We start from the raw sequence: 26,411 nt of genomic DNA, 5'->3' as shown, positions 1-26,411 counted from the left end.
CACACACCTACATGTGTGGCTTTCACCTCCTGTTTCTGTAGATATCTAATCTGTTTCATTAACTGTACCATTCAATGCAGCATACAGTAAACAAGAATGGGTTAGCCCTAGTCCAGAGTCCCTCAAAGCCTCATGGCATCACCGAAGCAAGAGACATTGAAGGCTGATTTACTATAGTATCTAAAGCACAAATATTCTATTCTACCCGTGAGTAAATAATCCCCAATCTAATAAAATATTGGGTAATTTGGGGTTTTTTTGTTGTTGTTTTTGATAATAAATCCTATCACGGGAGTTAATTCTTTCTTTTAAAATTTCTTACTGAATTATTATTGCTTCTGTCTCCTGATTGAGAAGCTATTTCAAATCACTTCCTATCATAATTCATGGAATTCATATCATTTCTAGCACATTTTAAAATTGTTACAGGTGTCTAGGAAGAAGAGAATAATCACAGGGAAGACTGTCAGTGTGTGCTAGTGAGAATTCTTCCCCAGGGGAGTTATAAACAAATGTACCCTCCTCCTCCTCCTCCTCCTCCTCCTCTTCCTCCTCCTCCTACTCCTCCTCCTCCTCCTCCTCTTCCTCCTCCTCCTCCTCTTCCTCCTCCTCTTCCTCCTTCACTTCCTCCTTCTCTTTTTTCTCCTCTTCTTTCTCCTTCTCTTTTGAAGGAACCAACAATGACAAACGAAAGTATCATTCCCCCAAAGTTTGTCTTGGTACCCAGCGAGTGTTTGGGGACTGCTTACATAACAATGATAGGGGCATTATGGGAAAGGAGCACGGTTGACTTGGACAGATGCACTTAGAAATCTACACCCAGCATGGAGAGTTTCTTCCCATGGCACACAGTCCTCCTCAGTTAACTTTCCCAGGCACCTACCCTAAACTCAAAGCCAGGAGCAATTAGGGCTGAACTGGGCATAAATGACTGAGAAATGCAGCTAGAAACTCAGTTGCTGGTCCAATGAGTCTGTCTCAAAACTCCTCCTCTTGGAGAGGATGCCATCAGCAGTTCCCAGGCCTGATCGTGATAGATGCTCTCAGGAAGACAATGCTGATCTCAGGAAGATGGGGGCTGCTTGAAAGGAAGAACAGTGCTCTACAACGGAAGCTACAATATGCCCAAATGTTGCCTTTGCTGCAGACAGGAGTCACTGCTTCCTAATGTCAGAAACTCAGGTTTATAAACCACTTAATTCAGCTCCTAACGTCAAGAGAACCCTGGCTTTTCCATGTGAACCTATTGATAACCCAAACTGATGTGCACTCTTTTCATCAAGAATGTGAGGAATAGACTCTTCCCTGATTCAGTTTGGGCATGACGAGAAAGTGTGCAGAGCTGAGTGTAAATAAAGTCACGCTCTCCACTGCCATCTCTTTTTATTTTTCAGATTAGGTATGTGAAAGGTACCATGAATTCTATATCATGGGGAAAAAAAGAAATTGAGGCCACCCTGGGCTACATAGTGAGTTGTAGTAAAACCTCAAATACAGAGCTAATCTTTGAAGCATAAAACCAAATCAGACAATCTCAAAACTTCATCCTAGACAATGATTTAAAAATACTTTCAAGTAAATATCATGCATTGTTAATTTAAACTTTTACTGCTATGAAGACTTCCATAGTTTTTTTAACCTAAGCTATTCATGGAATTAAAAAGATAATAGATTTCGGTTTTCACATTAAAGATGTTCAAATGATATAGAAATGTGAAAGACTTTTGGTACCAAGAATTTTGGGCAAGACGTCCTCAGCCTGTGGTATATCATTGAGGGAAACAAATAACCACAGTGGAAGAGCACTTAAAACAATTAACACCCTGGCACAAAATAAAGGCAAGATCTATTATAAGGGATCCGGATTTTCTCCCCGCAAAAATCAGTGGACAGAAAGCAAAGGATCAGCCAAGATATTCAAGGATCCTGGATCCTCACGTCAGACACCCAGTACCCATTCAAATGGTATTGGCATTGTCAGATGCTGCTTCCCTTGTTGACTCAAAACACCAGATGACACCATTCCTGATCAACATTTTTTAAGCCAGAATTTCCTTTAAGATCGCAGATAGTTCCTGGATCCAGATGATAGCACTTTCTCCCTTGCTTCTGACTATGATAACAGGACCTCATTATTGTGGGACAGAGAAGCTTCTAGCTCCAGGGTGCTGTGTGCCCAAGTCCCCAAAGGCTGGCTCTGTCCTCTCAAAGCAACATGGTGTATTTATTACATTTTTGTTGGTGTGATAAAACATAACTAAGACACATTAAGGAATAAAGAGTTTGTTTTGGCTTATATTTCCAGAGAGATAATAGTCCATCATGATATCGCAGAGGTGAGGTGGCTGGAGCAGCAAGACCGAGTTTGTGTTTTGAAACAAAAGCAGTAAGCAGAGACAGAATCCTTGCAATTGAAGAACACTTTGAAACCGCAAACCATGCACCCAATGACCTACAGCAAGGCCAGACCCCTTAAACCTACCTAAATAGCATCACCATCTAAGGACCAAGTGTTCAAAAAAAAAAATGAGCCTATGGATAATATTTTCATTCAAAATGCCACCCATAGTTACTGGAGATTTCTGAATCTCATTTTCTTCAGTCATATCATGGAATAATAACCCTCACCTCACAAGGTTACTAAGCAGCTTAAATGTGCTAGGCATTTGACTCATGCTCTTCTGAGATACCACCTCTACTTCCCTCTAGCTCTCTATCCAATGGGCTCAAATAAAGGAGGTTAAGAGACGTATCTTTGATGGACCTGGCCAGGTTGAATGATAGCCATGTGCACACATAGATTTCCAGGTAGAGTGCAGAGAAACACAGGCTTAAACAGTCATAAAATAGGCTGGAGTTGAATTCCAGAGACAGACTTGCACCTAAGGGAACTTGAGGTTCTTTGAAGCCAGAACAGACCTTTGAGTCTTTTGCATATACAGAAAAAACAAAGATTCCAACCCAGCCTTCAGTAAAGTAGTGTGTCGCCCCCATACACAGATGGAACAGGAAGAAGCCGCCCTGCCTGTCACCAGAAGTCTCTTCCAAAGAGCCAGAAGTTCTCAACATTTGGCTTCCTTGGAAATTTTTGTCAAATTTAAAACTTGTTCAGTCTTCTATTAGATATATTCTAAAATAGCACTGATGTTTGCTTCCTAGTATCAAAACCTACTATCAAAAAATAATTGTTTTAAATTATTCAACTATATCAAAAATTCCAACCAGAAAGCCCTCCCCCACCAGTTAATAATGAGGACTATTAAAGATTAGCAATAACTGCACCTCCTCAAAAACACATTATTAAAACTCACAAACAGGTGACTCTATCTATAGCTGATTGGTATAAAATTTCAGTTAAAAGCACATCATCCATGTTGACTATATTTGAGCACAATGCATAAAACATTTTATCTACTTACATTTTATGTTTGAGACAGTAGTGAAATCCCCGAAAGAACACTAAAGGAATAAAATTACTACAGGAACACAAATTCTCAGAGCCTCCAAAAGCTTGAGCACCCTGAGCCAACACATTTCATAAACAGGAAAGATACATTCAGTTGTGCAATATACTTATATCACTGCAAAATCATAAAACATTAGCTGAATTTACTAAAAGAAAACATGCTATGATCGGTAACAGGCATGTGTTTGCATGAGCACAGCTTGATGTCAAGAATAGGAAAGACTACATGAGAGAGTTAGGATGTGTCGCCATCAGTAGGAATTTCTCAGTAGAGTCTGCCGTGCTATGGGGCTGTGCTTATGAATGTGCTATTTCAAAGAGACTATGCATAGAACAAAATGGGTTTGACGAGTAGCTTCATTACCAAACGTGGTAGCCACACTCATACAATCAAATTTTAGGCAAACAGATGGCTGCCAGAGGTAATCAGATTCTCTGTGTGGCAGAGGCTGCCGTTGCTTGTGCTGTGATGGTCTCAGTTATCTTCCGTTGCACAGGACGCTCAGTGGCTTGCTCACAGAGGTGTATGGAGATTGACCCAGCGGCCCTCCCTAATAAAAGCATTTCACAGTGACTGCATCTTACTCTGCAAAAGACCAAACCGATGTGCGTTTGACCAAGGGTAGGCCCTGGAGGCATGGGATTTAGAGTTAGCTAACTAGAAAGAAATGGAAGCTTGGGGAAGGGGAATGGATCTGGAAATAGTAAACCAGGCATAAAGGCACTTTTCTCACTCCCAACTATCACAGAATGGAATAAATCCATCTGTTAAATAGATCTCCAATGATTTGACTCTCTTTTGCATAGTGCAAAAGCCCTAGTATGTTAACAAACTGAGGGTTGGCTTACCACCAACCTTTTATACCTTAAGGGCATAGAATACATTTTTTAAAAGTCTGACCTCTGTGACCCAAACCCCAGTTCCACCATAGCCTCCAGCACCTTCACAGAAATCCTGGCATTTACCAAAGGAACACATTCAACCCCCACATCCAATTCTGACCATTGATCTTCAGAAACACGCTATGAAGGGCTCCGAGAGGATGAAGAGAATAAAGGGACGAGATACAGACATACAGCTTTCAAATTGCTGACATGTCTCTGAATTCAAATGAAGTACTGTGAGCAACTCCCAAACCACCATTTTTCCTGTTATTTTCTTACTAAACGCTCCCTCTTCTTAAACATGTGTTAGCAACATAAACTCTGACTAAATTTTAATTTTCAACTGTGTTCTCAAGTTAAATGAACCAATTGATGAGGGGTGCCCAGAAACAGTATGCTTTACTATGTGCTTAGATTGACAGTCACCGATCTTATGCACAGCATTTAAAACAGCACATTTCTCACTAACAGGAAATGTCACGCACTCTGCATGGCTTGCACACTGATACCAGGTATGCTTATGTCTAATCTTAAAATAACTATCTTAGATGTTATCCTTCATGCATCTTATTGAAGGTTAGCTGACTTATTGGCTGCAATGGCCCTGAAGACATTCCAGTCTATCATGTATTTGCTTCTGGCCTCAGTGGAGGTAATTAGGTCATTATCTTGCCGAGCTGATCTAGAGTTTTTCCTGGAAAGATGAAGCATATTGGAAAAAGCAGAATTGAAATGTGCTCTCCTGGATAAGGTGAACGATGAAGTCTATAAAGGGTCTTGGCTTTGTTTTGTCCTGTTTGTATTTGGGGGGTAGGGGATATAACAGAGGGAAAGAAGGGTTTTGACTATAAGTAATACTTTGCTTTGGGCAAATACTGAGTGGATGAAGGGTTGTGGACTAAGGGTTTATTTGGAAGGATTGAATACATCCACACAAATCTACCTATGAACGTCAATACCATGTCCATATCCACGTACACAAAAAGTGATCTTTCCACGTTACAGTGTTCACCTCCATGATCCATGCACTCCTGGAGGTCCTTACAGACTCTGGGGATCAACCACAAAGGGAGTAGGTAGAATTTTATAAATAATCCCCAGTGTCCCTGTCCTTATCCGGTCTGCTCCCTGTGACTGAAAAATATCCATCCGTTGATGTTCACTCTAATTCCTTGACCCCCTCAATTAATCCAATTCTCATTAGTTGGCCTTTATTCCCCTGTTTGTATGTGTTCATTGTGCAGGCATGTCTGTGTTTCCAGAGAGAAACAAGAGGTAGATTCAAGTCTCTTTCTTAGTTGTTTCTCGATAGTTATTTTTGGAGACATGGTTTCTTACTGAAGCTGGGTATTTCACTTTCCGATATGTCCGTCCATGACCTGTAAAGAGCTCTGTCTGTGGCAGACTGAGAATTAAACACTGGGGACAACAAACAACCAAGTTCCTAAGGAAAGGAAAGCTTTGCCCCTCTGGTGGGGAGAAGCCCAAGGCTCAGAGTACCTACTTGGAAGCTGGCTGGGGTATTTTATACGGCCACTGGGTTCTTCTCTGTCCCTCTCTACAGGTCCTATTTACACCACTACCCTTGCACCTTCCTGCCAACTCTCCCATTGTCTTCTTATGCTCTTTGGGAACAAGAAGCTGACATTTCAGGAACCCACTTGTCTATCTGCATCCCTCTAACTCCCTTTTATTTGCATCAACCATATTTCTTCAGTTATAACCTCTGCTTATGAACTCAGGGTGTCACATCTTCCCAGCAAGTACCTTACAAGCCATCTTCCCACCCACGAGTTTTGGCATCTTACATCTGCTAGTGCACCTGGGACTTCACACTGCCAGTCGCTGAAGCAGGTCTAAGGTCTTCTAAGTATGGACAGACATATCGGAATTGGGTCTGCACAAAAAATGGGAAGAGCCATGGGCCAATCTATACCCGGATCTTAGCGACAAGACAGAGATTAATAACCAATATGGTTTTCGACAATGGAGTGTCAAACCCAGCAACAACCCTTCAGTCCAGTCTTCCGCTCACCAAGGCAAGGGCTTGACCTTTGGACTAATTTTCACTTGGTTCACTCTAGAGACATGAAAGGCCTTCCCCATCTGATCTTAGCACAGGCAAATGGTGGGTGTTGGGAATTACTGGTACACCCAGACTAATGAAGTTAAGTCCACTGTCTTTTATCTTGTAGCCAAATCGGAGAAGCTGCTTTTCTCCCCCCATGCAACCAGTCCTCACAGTCCACGGAGTCCCGCTTTCCAAATCGTTTCCGTGGCAGCTGGCTGCTGGGAAGAGGTAGGCCAACTGAAGGGAGGAAATCTGGGGAGAGCAGATGGCTCCTCTGAGTCGCTTTCCGCTCCACACTGCAGCTGAGAGCCCTGCTAAGGTTCCAAGTGTCAGTGTAGCACGTTTGCAGAAGATGCCTCACTGAGAGGGGGCTGGAAAGCAGTGTGAACCCCTCCCCCCCCCATCCCCATGCATTCGATGTGGACCTGTGACAACATACCCAGCCAGCACTCTGTCCCCGAGTGCAGCATGACCACAGAAACTGCTGAGAATGATTACAGGGAGAACATCCTTCACAAAGCAAAAATCCAGGAAAGTAGCAACTGCCAAATGGATGCAGTAAGGGTGGGAGGGGCAAGGAAGACTTAACTGATGAAAGTCATTTTATAAGGAGGCAGCGTGTGTTTTTATAATTAGAATGGCAGCGTATTGATTTTCACGTTTGCTTCTGAGCACACAAAATGTTCTAAAGATGTCTTGCAAACACCACAATCGTGTGCCCAATGTATTAAGATGGTAGAAGAGCCAAAAGACAGAGTTAAGTAATCGCTCAAATAAAATGTGTATGTTTAAATGCACACACACACACACACACACACACACACACATTCACACTCACATGTTCATACACACAGAGTGAAGGTGATAGAACAAAATTTACACCTAGATAACTTGACTCTTTACACTAATGTTCTTACTGCCTTTGGGCATGGCCTCCTCCTTAACAGATTAAATTTAGTTGGAAAAATATTCAGTTGCTATATCTTTTTATATATTTATGTTCACACCTGTATTTCTACCCATGCACACACAATCACACACACACACACACACACATACACACACACACACAAAACTCCAAACTACAGTGTTGTTGGGATCACTAGGGCCAAGGAGGAGAAAGTGAACATTCAAAACCAGGCTGCAGAGGAAAAACAGACATCAGATAATAACACCAGTAATTATTACAACGAAAGGAAATGTCCCCCGACAGGGTGACATAGGAGAACCGTGCTCTACACTTAAAGACATCCTGTTTTCTTTTTCTAAAAGCAATCATCTCAAGGGGGCTCCATCTGCAATCCGCCACAACAGGATCAAGCACTGGGAAAATGACACATTGGAGTCACTGTCCCTGGCAGGATGCTGCACATTCAGAGCCCACCTCTGTCACAAGTGCAGTGACCGTGAGACAGTAGCTCCGCTGACACGGCATTCTGAAAGCTGTGACTTTATCACTCTAGCTAGACAATAAGAAACCAAGCAAATTATCCTCAGAGTAGTGCAGTTGGTCACCGGGGTCATCACAGCGCTTTTACTTCACGTGTGCACCGATAACAGGCATTGTGTATCATGAGGGACTAAAACTCACACACAGCCAACTCATAAAGTTTGACTTTAACCACAGATCCTACACTATTAGGGTGATGTGAACATTGACCTGGGCACCCGTGGGCCCCATGGATTCCTCATGCCTTTCATTCTACACAGTTACACAGTTACGAAACAAAATGTTGGATACATTTGGGAAATGTGGTCTATTAGCTTTTAGTTGGCGCGACTCATCTCTTGTACATTATTTTTCTTTTTCTACTTCTCATGTGGTTGTGTGTGGTGTGTGCTTCCTTGTGTGGATGTCTTTGTGTGCAGCTAAGACTGATGTCCAGGACATTCCTCTGTCATTCTTCCACTTTCTTCTTTGAGACCGTCTGCCAATCAAATCCAGAACACACCAATAAGGAGGGTCCTCCTAGCCAGCTTGCTGGTGGTGGGGGTTGAGGGAATTTGCTGAGTGAGATCCCCTGTCTCTGGCTCAAATTACAGGACAGTTAGCATGCTCACTGGATAGGTATTTGGTATCTGGGGATTCAAACTCTTGCTTGTGAGTCTTTAATCACTGTTAACTGCTTTAACCACTGAGCTATCCCCCAGCCCCTTAAATCTTTAACTTTATAATACTACTACTAATAATAATAATGATGATGATGATGATAATAAATAATACTAATTCTTGCTATTTTCATTGAAACCATGAAAATAAATCCCTTCATTAGACAGCAACATTGATCATCAAAAGAGTTTTGATGGTTCTAGTAAGTCCATATGGAAAGAATATGGGGCAGGAAGTTTAATATCCATAGTAGAAATGATTTCAGCACTGTTTGTTTCCAGCCCCTTTCCAGAACTGTGAAACCTGCTTGGGCCTTGGTACAGGTTGGTCTCCTGTCATCTGTGCCTGTCACCAGTCACCTCCTGTTAAAGCTTTGCTGTTTCTAATCTGTCATGTGATGAGTCAGATGGCCAGAGCTATTAGAACTACACGTAAATTAAAAACCATGTTCTGAAGGACAGCCTGAGACCTTCCTTCCAAAGAGCAGTCTTTGGCAGCTGCTCCCTCTCTTCTCCAGACTTTTCTTATCTGGCTCCTGCCTGATGGTTGCAGGACACTGGCTTCCAAGAACTATATTTTGTGATATGCAGTGAGGGACACAGCAGAGTTCAGGATGAGACGTGTCCCCATGCAGGGGTGACCCCCTGGCAGCTACCTTAAACAGAGGCTGTCCCAACTCCATTTCTTCAGTAGAGAAATGAGCACAGCACTCCCAAGCGACCACCAAGCACGGTCAATTGGACTAAGAATGAGTTGTTATGAAGACAGTATTTTTTATGTGTATGAGTGATGTATTTGTTCATGCGTATGTATGCACACAGACATGGACGTGCATTTATATGTGTGGCCTGGCTACCTGGAGTTGATTTGGGGTGTCCTCCACAACTGGTCTCCACATTTTTGGAAGGTGTGCGTGCATGCCTGGCATCCACCTGGAGTAGAGAGGACAACTTGTATTTTGATCTTTCTTCTACCATACGGATCATGTGGTTGAAATCAAGGCATCAGCTTCGCTGCTAGTTTGTTTGTTTGTCTGTCTGTCTGTTTCCCGCTGAGCTGTCTTAATGCCTGTTCATCTAATTGTTGAGACAGAGTCTCACTGAACTTGGAATGCACTCATTTGAATTGGCTGGCTAACAAGCTCCTGGGATCCTCCTGCCTCTACCTCTCCAGACATATGCTGCCCCCTGACATTTCCTACACAGACTCTGGAAGCACCCACCGGACCCTTGTACTTCTGCATCAGGTACCTAACAATGTCTGTTAAGAACAACCATTATACTCACAGGTATATTAGCCACAGCTGCCTGTTTCTGTGAATAAAGTTTTATTAAAACACAGCCCTGTCTGTGCTTTGAATATTCTATACAGCTCCTCTGAAGCTATAAGGACAGGCTCCGAAGTCACAGGAGAAATTGTAAGTCCCTGAAGCTAAATATTTACAATTCAGCCCTGTGCTAAGAACTACTGAACCATCCCATCAAGAAATATTTTATCTTCCAGCAAGTGAGATTTAACTTACCCCCCACCCCCACACAAAAAAATAATAATTAAGTGACCTGATACGGACTATGTTCTAACAGCACTACGAGCTGAATGGAAAACATTGAGGACTAAAAATAGCCATTACATTAACGGCCCGTAAGAAATTCAATGTATAGGTTTCTGCCCTGCGAATCTGTTACTGTAAACACGAGAGTCCTCAGAAACACACCAAACTTAATGTCTGAAAGGAATAATTAGCTCAGAGGAGAAAATGATTTCTGGTGTGCATGCAGGGGAAGAATCGGTAACGCATTACTCCCATTGTGTCTGCCATGCGGCAGTGAGGCCCAGAGTCTTCAGTGCCAAACACGCTGTGGGAGCACAAATATTAATCAAAATGACATCTCCAATTTTTCCCCTTCCTAATCAGGCCTAAACATCACGGGACATCCAGTAGATCAATAAGTAAAACTGGAAGCTCTCAGCGCCCGATGCTTTAGCTCTGCCCTCAGTCAGAACAAGAGCCTCCCGGTACTAACCAACAATCGTTTGTGTTGGCCATCCATGAGGTGAGCAGGTCCACCTTTGACCCAAGAGCATCACCCAGACATGCATCCAACCATGCCACCTGTCACAGAAAAGAAAGACCGCGTACAGTTTCAGCATGAAAGCGGCAGGGGTGGTGTAGCTCTAGAATGCCTTTTCCTTCTAGGCCTTTGTCCTTGATTTCCTACCTCACTGGTACTTGCTATTTCTCCCTACACCTCGGAGGTGCGTGGGTGCTGGGAAATGTCTGACTCACTTCTGTCGATTGATTCGGTCTTTGTGTGGAGGGGAGGCCGAGTACTGGAACAAAGAACGCATCCAGTCATGTGTTTCAAACCCCGTCGAGTGAATTGCACAGCCACGGGCAAGGAGACAAAGGCCCAGAAAAACTCGGACAGTAGGAAAGCATTGTCCTCCCCCTGAGGAGGCACCACCAGTTTCAGGACCCTGTGGGATTCGTGGAGCAGGAAACTCAAGCTCCGGCCGCTTGCGGCAAGGCAGCAGTGAGGCAAGAAGGATTTAAGCTGAGAACTCAGGCCCCCAGCCACGGAGGCCCAGGAGCATTACTTACTACTCATCCACCCCTCCACTCGCTCATTTAGCTGTGTGCTGGGGACATCAGGGAGCAGGAATATTCTATTCTTAGGATCCTCTTACACTGTTGTTACAGGATTTTCTGCTCCCAAACATTATGAAAATACAATTAAAAAATATTTCTGACTCCATATTTTTTTCACTTTTATGTGAGAAGAATAAAATTCAAAGATAAAGCATGATAAAGAAGATGGTACCACCTTAGCCAGCCTGGCATGTCACCCATGTGAAGATTCAGATAAAGATGTAAATAATAGTACCTAGACTGGGCTGATTTTTTTTTTCAAAAAGATAGCAACATAGTTAATACAGGAAAATACCCTCATTCAGAACAAACACTCCATTGGTTAATTTGGCAGGAAATTCTCTGATACATTTGATATTGATTATATGTGCTTATTTGACGAAACAACACTTCCAGAGAAACAAGATTCATAGCCAGTTCTAGGACGCTCCCTCAGTGACAGCCACTACACTGGTTATTGTCCATTGAGCAGCCCAGCCCATCTGTTCCTGCCTCCTGTCTCCCGTTCCATGCTCACTGAGATTGATGCTGAGAACCAGCCCTCTCACCTCTGCTGTGAGAGGATGAGAAAGGTGTCAGTTCTCTTCCTTCTTCCACCCTGCATGGCTGGCTAGACCATCTTCTGGGCTTCCTGGTTTTCAGTTGCGTTCTGGCTCTTTCTGCTTCATTTATCAGGACAGGGAGAGAGAGAGAGAGAGAGAGAGAGAGAGAGAGAGAGAGAGAGAGAGAGAGGGAGGGACGGACGGAGGGAGGGAGGGAGGGAGGGAGGGAGAGAGAGAGAGAGAGAAAGAGAGAGAGAGAGAGAGAGATCCCTGATGGTACCCAAGCCCAGGTGCTAGGAAAGTCATCATTTACCATCTCATTCCCCCGCCTGCTCCTTCACCCCTTCCCATATACTTGCAAAAACTCCATTTTTTAATTTCTCATCATTTGATAAATATGAGTTGAATTCATTTTCCTGCTGGAACTATGATTGGAATATAATACAGGCATCTGTTTATTGACCTGAAATGGTCTATAGCAGTAAGGAACTAAACAGGGTTTATAGCCTGCGTGTTCTGGGAGTGAGGTGGGATTGTTTGTTTCAGCTTAGATAGCAGAACCACGAACCTTCCTGAGTGGCGACATAATTCTTTATTGGTTCTCAATTCTATTATCTGTGAAAATTAGGTTTGGTCACGAAGTACCCAGACTTAAATGTAAAAACTGCATGCAAGAGTAAGCATTTGTGTTCTACAAGTAAATTTTACAGAGGGAGTTAGAGTGTGCTACAGTCTGTGGTGATGATGATGATGATGATGGTTTAGTTAATCTTACTAATGACCTACTGCTGTTTTCCAATAGAAGAAATATTATCTGATCTATTGGTCGTATTGTTATATCTACTCCACAGACAAAGGAACTGTCTTGCAGACAAGCCATGTGACTGGCCCATGACCAGAAAGTTCTTCCCTAGCAGGTCCTCGGGGCTTGAGGCAGTCAATGCTTTGGAATCTTTTCTACCCACCATATTTAACTATCTCTCAGATCCATAGGTAATACACAGACTTTTGAATATTTCTAGAATTTGAGTTGAAAAGATGGATCAGTAGTTAAGAGCACTGGCTGTTCTTGCGGAGGACCTGATTTTGATTTCCAGCATCCATGTGGTAGCTTATAACTATCACTCCAGTCCCTGGGGAAACAATGGGCTCCTCTGGCCTCCTCCAGTACTAAATGCACATGATGCACAAGTAGATACACAGAGAAAAAACCGCAATTACTTTGGCAAAATATAAGTCTAAACTATATTAGGAACTAGCCAGTGTGTAAACAACACCCAACACAAACCACCACTGTTTGATCGATAACAATAGTGCAGTAGAGTCTGTGGAACACACTCCCAAGAGAGCCCCTCTAACTCATAGCAAGTAATTACGGCTCCCTTATTTGGTACGTTCTCAGCCCTTTCTGAAGTGTATTATTCTATCTTCAGACCTCTAATCAAACTTGAAAGGAAAAAGAAAACCCCTTCAATATCCCAAACCCACAAGCTCTATGGTGCGGAAACAGAAAGTTCAGTTGAATTGCTTAGTCTTCAGTTTCCCTTACTCAAGTTTTGTTGGAGTTTTTATAATTAATTATATTCCATTATTACTGATCATCAATTAGCTCAAAATGTTGCTGAGTTGGTGACTATGCTGAAGAAGGCAGAATTTAATGATAATTTGAGACCAGTAGGACACTAAATTTCTCTCTTGTTAATAATTAAAGTAGATAACTTATGTTTTTATTTATAGCTTCCAGAAATATCCGGCTCATTCCTGAGCACCGCCCTGTCAGCTAATCATCAGCTGGTCAGGATCTGACTTGGCCACTGTGTTTCATTTCCTACACTTCCACTGAAGCTATAGATGTAGCCCAAACCAGGAGGTCAAACAACGGGGTTCATTGCTGAATGAGTTGCGGAACTTCCCTTCTGGACAAATGCTTGCACACGACAGACAATGGATAAACAGGGCTAACCCTTCTGCTTACCTGTTTCAATTTCCCAGATGTAGACAGAGTCATCTGTACAACCAACAATAAGAAAGTTCTCAACTGGGTGCCATCTGATTGTCCTCACAGGGAAAAGGTGCTTCCGGGCACGCAAGAGGCACCGTCTCCCTTCCAGATGAAGGAGAGCCACGGAATGGTCACCACACACACAGCAGAGGATCTGACCACCACTTTGCTGTAGAGACAGAGCAGGCTGACTTAAGTGAGAGGACACAGACTACCACGATGAGGGAGTGAGCTCTCCCTGCACTGTTCTGCCATGGCTGTTTACAAGAGTGCATTTCTGCATTGCACAGAACTTCTTCACAAGGCACACAAAGATCAGATGTAGACACAGAGCAGAGTGTAAACTCACCACCCCACCAGGAAGGTCAGAAGACAGGAGTGAAGGAGAAATGGAACAGCCAGATCCTCTTGTAAGATAGAGAAGGGTTCCATTACTCAGCAAATTCAGCAGGCACCGCTGATGTCGGAAATGGCACAGAACACAATAAACCCCAGAACTCATTTGTCACCACAAAAAGAAGCTATTTGTGGACACAAATTTAGGCCCAAGGGTACTGAGAGCTGAGATTTTCCACTTAAAGCCTCAAAATGTGATTTGGTGCAGTTCCCAGAACTCCAGATTCTAATCCAAACAGGAAACATAGTGTAGACATAATCTAAAACAGTGTAAGACGGTTCCTGCTGAAGGTGCTCCCTCAAATATGCAAGGACATAAGGAGGCTCACAGGATAGCATTTCTAAAGACAGTTGCCAGAGTCATCAGTGGCCAGTCTCACCACCCAAGCTGAAGAAAAAAATAAAAATGAAAAAAAAAACTGAAAAAAAAATTAAACAAGTTTAATAAGGGACCTGGGGCTGTAGAAATAAAGGACACTTTCCAGCATGCACATAGGCTTAACTCAATCTTTAGTACCACATGGGAAACTGCTGAGCCATCTAGAATGACAAATCAAGGGTAACTAATGGCTAATCACTCTATGGGGTCATTGGAGAGCGAGTTTTCCTCCCCAATTCTAAGGAAACTAAAGAAATCCTAAGGAGAGAAAAAAAAATCACAAAATAGCTGATCTGAGATAGATGAAACCTAGACTTCAGAATGGGTCAGGTGTCACGGCTCTCCACACATCCTATCTTGTAGAGCACAAGCATACACAGCTTCTAGAATCTGCAGCTTCATGTGATGGAGAAAAACACACACATGAACAAACACACATACCCAGACATGCACACACAGGCATACACAGGCACACACATGTGTATACATATACAACACACATATGCACCACATACACACAAGAACACACACACATACCATACCATATACACACACCTGGCATACACACACACACATGGAGACACACACATGAAAATACACACACATACATACACACATAAACCACATACCACACATACACAATCACAAGAATACAAATTATATGCTATGAATGAGCATATATTATATGTTTCACACAAGGTCAATCCAGCATTGCATCCTAAACTTGTTAAGATGAAGTAATTCACAGGAAAAGAGATGGGGGTGGGGCAGTTGCAGAATAAACATGTAGGAGAGAGCCCCGGAATGAAATATATTCCACAGTATTCCAACTGTCCACATGGAAGTTTCCAGAGTAGCATTTCACTGTTTAATCTAATGCTCTTGACCAAGAAATATGTTTCATGTTTTATCACCAAACTACAGCATCAGTTTCTCCAAGTTTCCCTACATGGACATGGTTTTATAAGCCAATCTAACTTACCAAGCACCTTGCCACCTACTTTCCCCTCCGAAAATCTAGTTCACATTTTAACATTTAACTCTTTGTGAACTGGACTAATGAGACTTGGTGACATCTAATGAGGATATAGGAACTGTCACAGTGTCATTTCCCCTAACAAGGTGGATGGTGTTCATAAATTCAACTTTCATCAAATGCTCACTCAGTACTTACTAAGGAAATAAAGGCTAAATTTGTATCTGTATCATCCTACATCCTTTGAGTTGTTTCTGCATAATCTTTGAATTTACTTTAAAATTCCGTACTAAAAATTAAGGTAGAACTAGGGAGGAAAAAAACGATGACTTGGTGGGTAATTAAGAGGATCTTTATAAAGCTATAAGTGACCCAATGTTTACTTCAAAAACATTGTTTGTGTGACACGTTATAGTAAAATTAAAATTCATATTGAAAAGTTAAGGGCAAGGTTGGCTGAAGCTTCTGGTTAACTGTGGGTTGACAGTGTGTATATTTGTTTTTTTGTTTGTTTGTTTTTTGTTTGATTAAATCTGGGGATACAGGTTTTGTTCCTGTTTGCTTTTTTTACATCATAGGCTGTTCTTTACTCTTCCTGTGCACTTACTTTCAAGTTTTCTGGTGACATCAAAAGTCTTGTTACTGGACCAGCTTCCAGAAAGAATGTGTGCAGAATTTCCTCAGCAAAAATATCCCACAGGATCACGTAGGAGCCTTGATCTCCAGACAACATCCAACTTTGGTCTAATTTTGAAGCAAGACTGTGAGGGTAAAGTAATGAAGTCACGCTCTGGTGATGACCTCTGAGAAGGGTGTGGCACGGGGAATCTGAAAAGTGGTCAGACGCCAAAGAGCACAGAATTATTTTCCAGGTCATGCATTTTTAATGTATGGACTCAGCTGGCTGAGAAGATTAGCGAGCAGCCTTAGTAGGCCAACTCAGAAAGCAAGATTCCTCATCAGAAGCTAGACCAAGTTTCGAGTGAGGCAGAAAACTCGGTTGTTCAAGTCTCCTGTTTGCTAATGGTTGTTGACATTCTATAACACTCGGGGACTAGTCACATACTCCCTCTTCACAAGACAGACCAAGTTAAATTTAACAGCAAAGTAAAGCAAATGTCACAGGATGTTTTGCTACAAAAGATGTTTGAAATCATCAAGTTCTACCTCTTTCTCATTGTTTACAGGTAAAGTATCCCAGGCTTGAATAGGTCATTCAACTCCTTGTATCAAAAGCTGGGAACAATGTTTAATCTTAGTTGCTCAAGGAACCTTCCCCTTTACCTGTGACTCAATCGCTTTCTACACATGCCCCCACAGACATGGACACATGTTCTTTATTAGGTCCTTTCTTCTGACTCATGCGTTCTACCCACCTCTGTAAGATACAGGTAATACCACCATCCTTGCTTGGGGCTGGTGTGAGCGAAATGAATATATTCTCAGCTCATGCCTGGCACCTGGGAGGTGCAAGGACACGTGGGCATGTGAGTACCTGGGCACATGTTCTTTCCAACAAGATCTGAAGTAGAACTGAGCCTGCTGGTAACCTGCTTCTCGTGATTCTAGCCCCTGCTGCTCCCTCCCTTGCTATTCACATTCTCCCAATTAGAAAGCCATTTGCCAGTCTCTTTACTCAAACTGAAAAGGAATCTCAAAGTTCTATTATTTTGTTTTATTTCATCTTCTGGCCTCAGCAAGCAGTAATGAGTGAGTGTCAGTTCAGAAGCTGTCTGTCAAGTGTAAATGTCTGTTTATTTTCTTGATATTAGGATACATCAGTCCAGATTAAAATGTCTACAGTCACCATTTTCTCTGACTTTTAATGGCAGCTATTTACCTACTTATTATCTCTCCCAGAGTCCTTGCCATTTCCTGCGTAGCTGTCAATCACAGAATCAGTGAGTACCTAAAGTGTGCTGAAAATCAGAACAGGGACTGGAAGAGAATATTCTAATTGAAAGAATTATGTTTAAAAAAAAAGGAAAACAAAACAGTGAAATTTAGGATGTATAATACCCCAGGTTTGATCTCTAACACGTCAAAAGGAGAAAATGGAAGCTTACTTATAGGATTTCATAGTAAAATGCTTATCTAGCATGCATGATGCCTTAAGAGAATCCCCCCAAAGAAAAAGAAAAAAACAAACAAAACCCAAAAGCATACAATTTTTACTATACATTCTAAAAATCTCCATGCCCTCCTATCTTCCCTCTCCTTATAAGGCAACTTATCATATAATGATACATTCTTAAACAAGTAGGTATTAATTGTCACAATGCACAGAGATAGATAAGAACACAGACTTCATAAAGAAGGAAATCCAAATAAATACAGGAGAATGCCATTTATTCCTCATTAGTAAAGATTTAAATGTTTAAAAATGTAAAGGTGGTCAATATTTGGGAGAACCCTTGCGAATTCACAGGTTATTATTAGATATTCATGTATATATTGAGATAAGTCCTTTAGATAGCTTAATTTCCAAAATCAAAACCACAAACTAATATTGATGTAGTCATTCAAGGATAATCAATTCCAAATCTTCCATAGTAGCTAGAGGCTGGAAAACCTAAGCACTGATTAACAGGAAGGTTTTCTACTTAAATTTTGATTATTGTTTGTTACTTAAAATGAACTCATGAATAAAGAGCTCCAAAACTATTTTATTAATATTTATTTTATGACTCAGCATGGCACTAATTTTTACTAATGTATGTAAAACTTTGCACACAGTATGCTGGCATGTGTGTGTGCTCATCCATGTATAGACGTACATAGACACACACACAGTTTCAGGAAGTACAGTGAAACTATGATGCACAGTAGCTCTTGGTAAAAACCACAGTTGAAACTAAAGTATAAAACAAAAGTTCTGGTGGAGAAGCACAACTCTCTGCTTGAGTCTCAACAAAGCCCATGTTCATGCTTAATTGGGTACTAAATTATGCACAAATTTATCTGCAAATGCCATCAAAGGTCTGAAACCTCGGAATCATGATTGTATAGCATGTAGATGATCAGATAAATTAGGTAAATGGGGAGAAGAAAACGTCAGTCACCTTTCAATAAGGAGCCCCCTTCTAGAAGTCCAGCTTTGGCAGCACTCAGGGCCTTGGTTATGATAATTGTCCCATCCTCACAGCCACAGATGAGTTTATCAAGATTTGGAATGTACTCTGATGAGGTGATGGTGGCCGTCATTCCCACCTCATCTCTGGACCCAGGGAAATGGTCTGTGATGCTCTGGGACACCATTTGATGCTTATCGAAGTTATCCTGAAGAGTCCAGGTGGTAGTTATTGGTATTTCTGAAAGGAACACATGTACAGAGAAATGTTGGCTTATTTATTCACAATAGATATGAAAAATATGTAAAGATGTCATGTCTAAAGACGTATGAACCCAGTAGAAAGTTCAGTCACATTCATAACATAGATAGATAGATAGATAGATAGATAGATAGATAGATAGATAGATAGATAGATGATAGACAGATAGACAGACAGACAGAGACATAAAGAGAGTTTGGGATGTTGAACTGAAGCTCATTTGAAATATGTTGGTTTTATTTGTGTATTATATCCACAAACTTTAATTATATCTGTTTCAGTATTATTGGTGTCTGTAAAAGTTACTTTTCAGAAAATAAGATTAAAAACCAAAACTGTTGGTGCTAGACATTTGGCTCAACATGCATTGTGCTTCTAGAAGACCCAAGTTCAGTCTCCAGGACCCACATTATGTAGCTCACAACTTCCTGTAACCTGAGCTCCAAAGAGGCTTAGACACCAATGGCTTCTGTGGGACCCTGCACTAATGTGTACATATTCACAACAAACATATACACATAATTAAAAATAAAGTTCAAGAAGGAAAGTGGCAAGCTGGGCACAGGGGCACACCTTCGAATCTCAGTACTTGGCAGGCAGAAGCAGGCAGACCTCTACGAGTTTGAGTTCAAAGGCAGCTTGTCTACCTAATGAAACACTGTACTAAAAAGAGATGGGGGAGGGGCACAAAACTGTCTTACCTCTAGGAGAACCATCAAACTTAGATATAGGAACATCTGGGATATGCCACAGTGTAATTCTTCCTGAGACTTCTCCAGAGAAAAGTACCTTGTAAAAGGGTTCTTTCCGTTCATTCATGTAGCCCATGACAAAATGCAGGCTCTGAAAAATAAACCATGAGCCTGACACAGGTAATAATTAATATCCTGACCACTGGGAAGAGAGAAGTAAGACTTCAAAACTGAATCAAACCTTTTAAAACAATTTGGCTCTGATTCAAAATTTTCAAGTGAATGAAATGAGATGATCTGTGATTTAAAGTTAAAAGAAACAAAAGCCTCTATTAAGAGAAATGAGATCACTGGCTAAGCTTCAGAAAGGTAACACAACCGTGTGTGTGTGGGGGGGGGGGTATTGCACACATTCCTTCATGAAAGCCTTAAAAGTAAGATCTGGGTACATGTTTCGTTTAAAAATCAGTCCCATCAATTAAAAAAAATGTAAGGCTATGAGTTTGTGCTGATGTTTTTAACTTACATGTGAAGAAAGCTAGAGAAATGGCTTGGGTTAACCATGGCTGGAGAAAACAATGGGTCTTGAGTATAAAAATCTGAATCAAAATCCCATGTGTTCATGATGATACTGCTCGCCAAACATGCCTAGTCTTCCTCAGTTGCTTTAGTTCTATATTACCAGTTAATATATATTTACTGGTTTTATATGTGTGTGTGTGTGTGTTTGTGTGTGTGTGTGTGTTTGTGTGTGTGTGTGTGTGTGTGTCCTTTCCAGAACTATTAACCAGCTATTGGCTCTAATAACTCATAACCAGATCTATTATAAGACTAAACCACCCAAATTTAAAACCTTGAAGTTAATCGCTCCAAATATCAGTTGCAAAATGGCCTCCCAATGACAGCTAAAGTCATGAGACATTGCATATGCTTGTAAATGATGAAGTTGAAATACATCTTAGTGACCTCTGCCATCATTAATTTTAGTTTGTAGACACCTGCCCACCATGGACCTGCAGCCTTCTTTCACCTGAGACTTGCAGAGTGCAAGGGGGTTCTTTAAGGAGACACACAAACCCATTAGTAGACAGATTCACAGTAGGAACCAATGAGAACTCTCAATGATGCTGAGCTAGCAGATGGGATTTCATGGTAGGATTCCAAACACTGACCCTGGCCAGTGCCATATTGTTGCAGCACACTCTCTTCTAGGTACTGTGATCAAAATCTTAAAAGCAGATTAATCTACTTATACTTCACTAGCGTCCAGGTACTTTTTACACTTAAATTATGTGAGTGTCAGAGAAACTTAGATATCTCAAGAAGAATCATTGGGAAGTGAACCATTTGTGTTTATGTTCATATGTTTACCTGCATATATATACCTGTACCATGGTATATATGGGTGTATATGTATACATGTGTGTACTTTGCCTGTGGACACCAGGAGAGGTTACCAGGTCCTCTAGCATTGGGGCTACAGATGGTTGTGAGCCGTCATGTGCATACAAGAAATTGATCTCAGAAGAGCATCATCCAGTGCTCTTAACTGCTGAGCCATTTCTCCAACCCCAACTTTTCAATTTTAAAACAAAGTTTTGTTTTTGTTTTTTTATAGTTTTGATATTTGCTTGTTGGGGTAGAAATTTCAGAATGACATTTGGTTTCTGAGGAAAACTGTGTTGGTAAAACTTTGCTCTGAGGACAAAAGGGAGCAAACAGCAGGCTCTTTAGAATAACAAAAATGCCCTTCTGAGGGAGGCACAGCACTGCTTTGTGACAAGGCTTCCTTGCTGCTCTGGAAGGACTTTAGAAATGTTCCAGAGGCATGCTGTCATTTTAAAGGTTTTGTTCTTGGTGTGCTTTTTGTTGTTTTGGTTTGGTTTTGATTTTCCTGCCCTAGCAACACCCAGCATTCTCAGTTTTGGCTGAGAGATTTTTAACCAAGTTTTTGCAGCAAAACATTCAAGGGGCATCATGGCTGTGGGGCTTCCCAGAGCTCTGCTGCCTAATTAATCAAATTGTTATTCTGCCCACAGTTGCATGCTTTCATGCTTGATATGTCACGGGAAGACCTCCCTCATCATGAAGTGCCTTTTTGGGTAATCAACTGATGACTGAGGCTACAGGTTAAAAATCATTTTTGGATAACGCCCCTGGAAGAAAACAGTTACTTAGATCTCAGATGTGGTTAACTGTCAAAGGTATAGTTAAGCCAAGTAGGAAGCTCACAATTATATTCTCAGCCTTCTACTGGAAACTTTAATGACAGTTGTTTGAAGAAAAGAATTTATCAGAAGAACAGGAAAGTACACGTGAAAATGATCTAGGTGTATAGGTGAGTTTTGGAGTTTGTTTAAGTATAAAAACCATTTCATAAAGTTTCAGAATCGGAGTCAGTACATCAATGTTAAGAATGTGCTGTGGAATAAGTTAAAGAAAAAACCTGGGATGTGTGTGAATGTGTATGAGAGAACCCATAAAATAAAATTCCAGTAATTGGTGCATCTAGATAAAGGGCAAGTATGTGTTCCTCACACTATTCCCACAAACTTTTCAACAATTGAAATGTTCCCAGCTACAGTAGACGAACAGTCAATCTTTATGGTGGTGAAATCAGAATTTTAATATCTTCTTTATTTTCTTCCACACTTGTAATTTTCCTATAACAAACAGCCATTGTTGTATCAATCAACAATTCTTCTGGCCGACATTTTTCTCTTTGGAAGCCATTAACACTCCAAGTGGATTTTCTCATTAACAACTTGATCTGATGCTTTGGTTTTATTTTTGCAAAGCTGAGTGTATCCCAAAGCAAGAAACCGGTTTGAGGCCGCTCTTCCTGCCTTACCTCATTTTCTTCCACAGAAGTGGAGCAGAGTAAGTGAGGGTAGACGGTCCCCTTCAGGACTCCTCCATTGGCAGGGCACGTGCATTTGGAAAGCCCACTGTACGGGGAAAATTATAAACAAAATTTAGGGTCTTTCATTCGCTTCCTTCCCCCACGTCTACTTTCAAAAGCCGGATGGCACTGTTCGGGTTTCTAAACTCCAGTTAGAAATTGTTGGGTTAATAATTACCAGTGACTTTTTGAAAGCCCCGCACCAGCTGTACAAGTTCTACGTGGTTAATCTCAGGCCTTCATCCCCTGCTGTGCCATACAAAGGCAGAGGCCTAGCAAGTCCAGAGTAAATCTTCCAGTGCCAAAGTTGTTTTGTTCTGGGTTTTGATCAGGGGCCGCATGCAGAGGGTTTTCCATAATAAACCTCCCCAAGTTCATTTTCTACCTGAATGTTCTGGCCGCTGCTCCCATCTGAGCCCCACCTGTTCAGCAGCTGATAGATATAGCTGTGACCATCCTCCGTCCAAACAAGGATCCTGTGGGCAGCAAGCACCTCTCCACCAGCAAAGAATTGCCCGTCTCTGCTAACTTCAGTCCAGAGAAGGGAAAAGTCACAATAGTCATAAATCTGCAAGACAGTGTAATTGTACATTAAGAAAGGCTGGAGAGTCTGCCTGTAAGATTAGGCATGGGTGATGCCTATAAAGACTGTGGAGATGATGGAATCAATGCTACAGCCCAATGCATGTTAAAACATACATACTGTACTCATGGATAAGATGTCATTTTCTTTCATTTCACAGGACTTATTCTTAAACATTTAGCCTAAGGTAGGTTGCAGTGGATAAAGGTATCTGGCTAGCTTATTCCACCATGTGTCTGTTACGCATGAAAAGCTAAATCCTATACTTTAAAATAGTTTTATTCTCCCCACATGAATAATCTCAGTGTAGCACTTAAAAATTCCTTCTATATAAGATGTTTGCGTAGTAGAAAGTCTTCACCAGCCTGAGTACCTTAAAATCTTTGGCAACAGTATATTATCATGGCACAGGTCGGGTAGGCTTCCAATAGCATTTTTGTGAAACATTAAAGAAAATCGAGCTGCCATTGGATGGTAACTTTGCTTTACTCTCGGAGAAATCACAGATAGATTCACAAGAAAAGAAGAAATGTCCCCTAAAAACATGGTAGTGACATAACAGGAAAACAGTCCAGAAATATGGATCAGCTATATTTGTAGTAAGAGCTAGCCTTCTAAAAGTAAATGCAGGCATTGTTCTTAAAAATGATTTAAAGATTTATTTCTTTTTCTAATAACTTGTTTTTGTTTTATGCATGTGAGTGTTTGTTTGCATGTATGCATCACGTGCACAAATTCCTGAAGAGGCCAGAAGAGGACATAAGATCCCTTGGAATGGGAGTCACAGGTATTTGTAAGTCACTATGTGGGAGCCAGGAATAGAACCAGGTCTTCTGCAAGAGCAGCCTCTGCTCTTAAGCACCAAGGCATTTCTCCAGCCCTTAGGAATGATTGTCATTCTTAATTATTTGTGGTTGATAAAACCAGAATTGATTGGTTCACATACATTATCTTAGGGACCAAAAGAATGGAGCACACAGCACTAAGACAGGTATGAAAGACTAATTGTTCAATGTCTTAACATTACCACATTAAAGGGTATTTCCCCAACATTTAAACGGTATTTTCACTGTTGGACTCAACGGGAAAACATTGCAATTATACATAACCAGCATTTTCAATACCTTCCAACACTTAGAAAACACCACCAACAGGAGTCTCTCTGTGTATGTGCAAAAGCGTATTGTCTGACAGTTGAAGGAGTCAAGAAACTTGGATTCTTTTTCATAGACATCTTGCTTCTCCTTTAAAAGGAATAAAACCATCTTAATACAAAGTCCAGGAAATGTCCACATAAACAAAAGGCACAGTCCTCATATTCATGACCAAGCTCATTTCTATCATTATACAGGGGAAGGTATCCAAGCTGCCTTTCCAGGGTTTTGACCTAAACATTACTATACAAAGAAGCTATGAGCACAAATTCCCTTAAGATTCAAGAGCTCATTATTGATAATCAACCAAACACTATTCGACAAGGAACCATGATAAGGGGTGGGATCATAATGTTTCTGTCCTTCAGCTGGAGCAGAAAAAAAGGGGGGGGCATAAATTGTTAAAATTCAAAACCACAACAAACCAAGCCTTTCGTGTCTTAATGACTAAAACCTCAAGGAAACAATACAACAGGAGCTTTGAAAAGAGACAGGTGTAGACAAGAATGGGCAGTAAAACTGTAAACTTCTGGTAGGGCTACGTAGTGCGAGTGTGTCAGAAGAATGCCAGGCAACACAGAATCTCAGAAGAAGTTGCCGCAGCCTGTGTTGGGAAACCTAACATATACTGTGTTTCCTTCCTCTTTTGTCTATTATTTTGACTCTGGTCTGATGGTAGGAAGCAGGTGGCTATGCCAGCATCCGGAAAAGGCTCTCCTAGGTATCTGTCTGTTACAGCTCCTACACCCCAGAAGAGTCCTAGTGGAATGAGACAGAACAATGTCTACTCTCATTTTTTAAAATTAAAAATATAATCTCCTCCTCTCCCTACTCCTCCCCTGTGTGTGCGTAAATAAATCTATTTATATTATGTATGAAGTCATGGTTGGAAGGACACAATTCAAATGTCTTGGTCCCCACCCCTGGAAAGATATCATTTAAACCTTCAACTGTGAACATGCATCACTATCATGGTTTGAATTTTTCAATGAATAGTGATTGAAATAATGAAAAAAACACGAGTGGTTTCCAAGCCAACCTGAATGCTATTGATGGAAGAAGAGAGGTCCCATACTTTGAGCTCGCCGGTTACAGATACAACCAAGAGAGAATCTTCTGTGAAGAGAAGGAAGGTCCCATATGAGCTGACAGTCAGTGGACCATGATGTTGTCAGTATTACCTCATAGCCACTCAAAGATTGCACAGGACTGGGTCAGCAGAATATATTTAGCTTTGATTTTTGATAAGGAAATGATTTCATCCCAGGCTCTAACTCCCTATGTATGTGCAGAATACAGTTAAAAGAAGAGCCATGGCACTTGTCAGGTAGTGGTTGTGATGAGCCTGTTACAGATGGGAATGCAGAGCCAATTCCCATTTTACTCGGGCATTACCAACTACAGAAACCAAGTTTTAGTGGTATATCCAGAAAAAGCACCGTCTGTTACACACAAACACACACACACACACACACACACACACACACACGCACACACACACACACACACCAGGTGGAGGAGAAAAAAAGGGGGCTGAGAAGGGGATAAGAAACAGGGGAGAAAGAAGGAAAGCCAGAGACAGAACACACAAACAGCCCAACTGCCTGTTCCTCTAGGCAAGCAGAACTGAGAACTGGGTTATAGAAACAGACTCTCTTTTGCATGTCTTCCCCTCCTGCTGGCTCCCTAATAACTTCACCCACTGATGGAGGAGATCTGGCTTTGCCCTGCCATGGCTTTAAGAGCTGCCTCCAGGACAAGGTGAAGACCAACAGTGATCTCAACTCTAGCTTGACAGATTTAGTAGCATCTCACCAGCCACTGCACTTTCTTAGACACTGAGACACCCACTGTTACCTTGAATTCTCCCGGAATGAACAATGCACATGCATTTCATCCAGTCGGGAGACTGTAAAGAGGAAAAGGTGTGCAGGACAGCCAGAGTTCCAGCATCAAGGACGAGAACATCTTGGTATTCCCCACAGCACAGCAGCCAGCCTTCACCAGTCATCCGGAAGGAACAGTGGTAGTACTATAGGATGGAATTCCAAGAGCAGCACCTCAGAGATGGACGGCATCGACACCATTCTAGCTGTGCAAAGACCTCTCCTCAGTTAACCCTCTGATCTGGGTAACACCTCAAATTCCCTTCATTAACCCAGACTCTTGTCATGTTGACTTTTCAGCTTAGCTTTAACCCCACTCCATGCCCCAGGTAAAAGGAGAGTTCTTTAAAAAAAAACACACAATGCATCATTGGACAGTGGTAGA

General features: G+C 41.6%; 1 protein-coding gene across 1 annotated transcript in view; it reads right to left on the bottom strand.

Annotated features, from left to right (window-relative positions):
• The window catches only part of WDR72 (WD repeat domain 72), a gene marked incomplete at both ends in the record, with an annotated part of 146,783 nt that overhangs the window by 110,674 nt on the left and 9,698 nt on the right, over window positions 1-26,411 (bottom strand). The window contains 10 exon segments of the mRNA XM_080934270.1: window positions 13,700-13,895; window positions 16,085-16,305; window positions 18,540-18,788; window positions 19,511-19,652; window positions 22,353-22,449; window positions 22,789-22,820; window positions 22,822-22,971; window positions 24,111-24,230; window positions 25,180-25,256; window positions 25,998-26,172. Coding sequence (XP_080790396.1) covers window positions 13,700-13,895; window positions 16,085-16,305; window positions 18,540-18,788; window positions 19,511-19,652; window positions 22,353-22,449; window positions 22,789-22,820; window positions 22,822-22,971; window positions 24,111-24,230; window positions 25,180-25,256; window positions 25,998-26,172 — 1,459 coding nt within the window.

This window comes from Micromys minutus, assembly GCF_963924665.1.
Source record: "Micromys minutus genome assembly, chromosome: 21".
In the NCBI taxonomy this organism is placed as follows: Eukaryota; Metazoa; Chordata; class Mammalia; order Rodentia; family Muridae; genus Micromys; species Micromys minutus.
The sequence above is the reverse complement of the archived record's forward strand: the minus strand, read 5'-3'. Positions and strand labels throughout refer to the sequence as shown.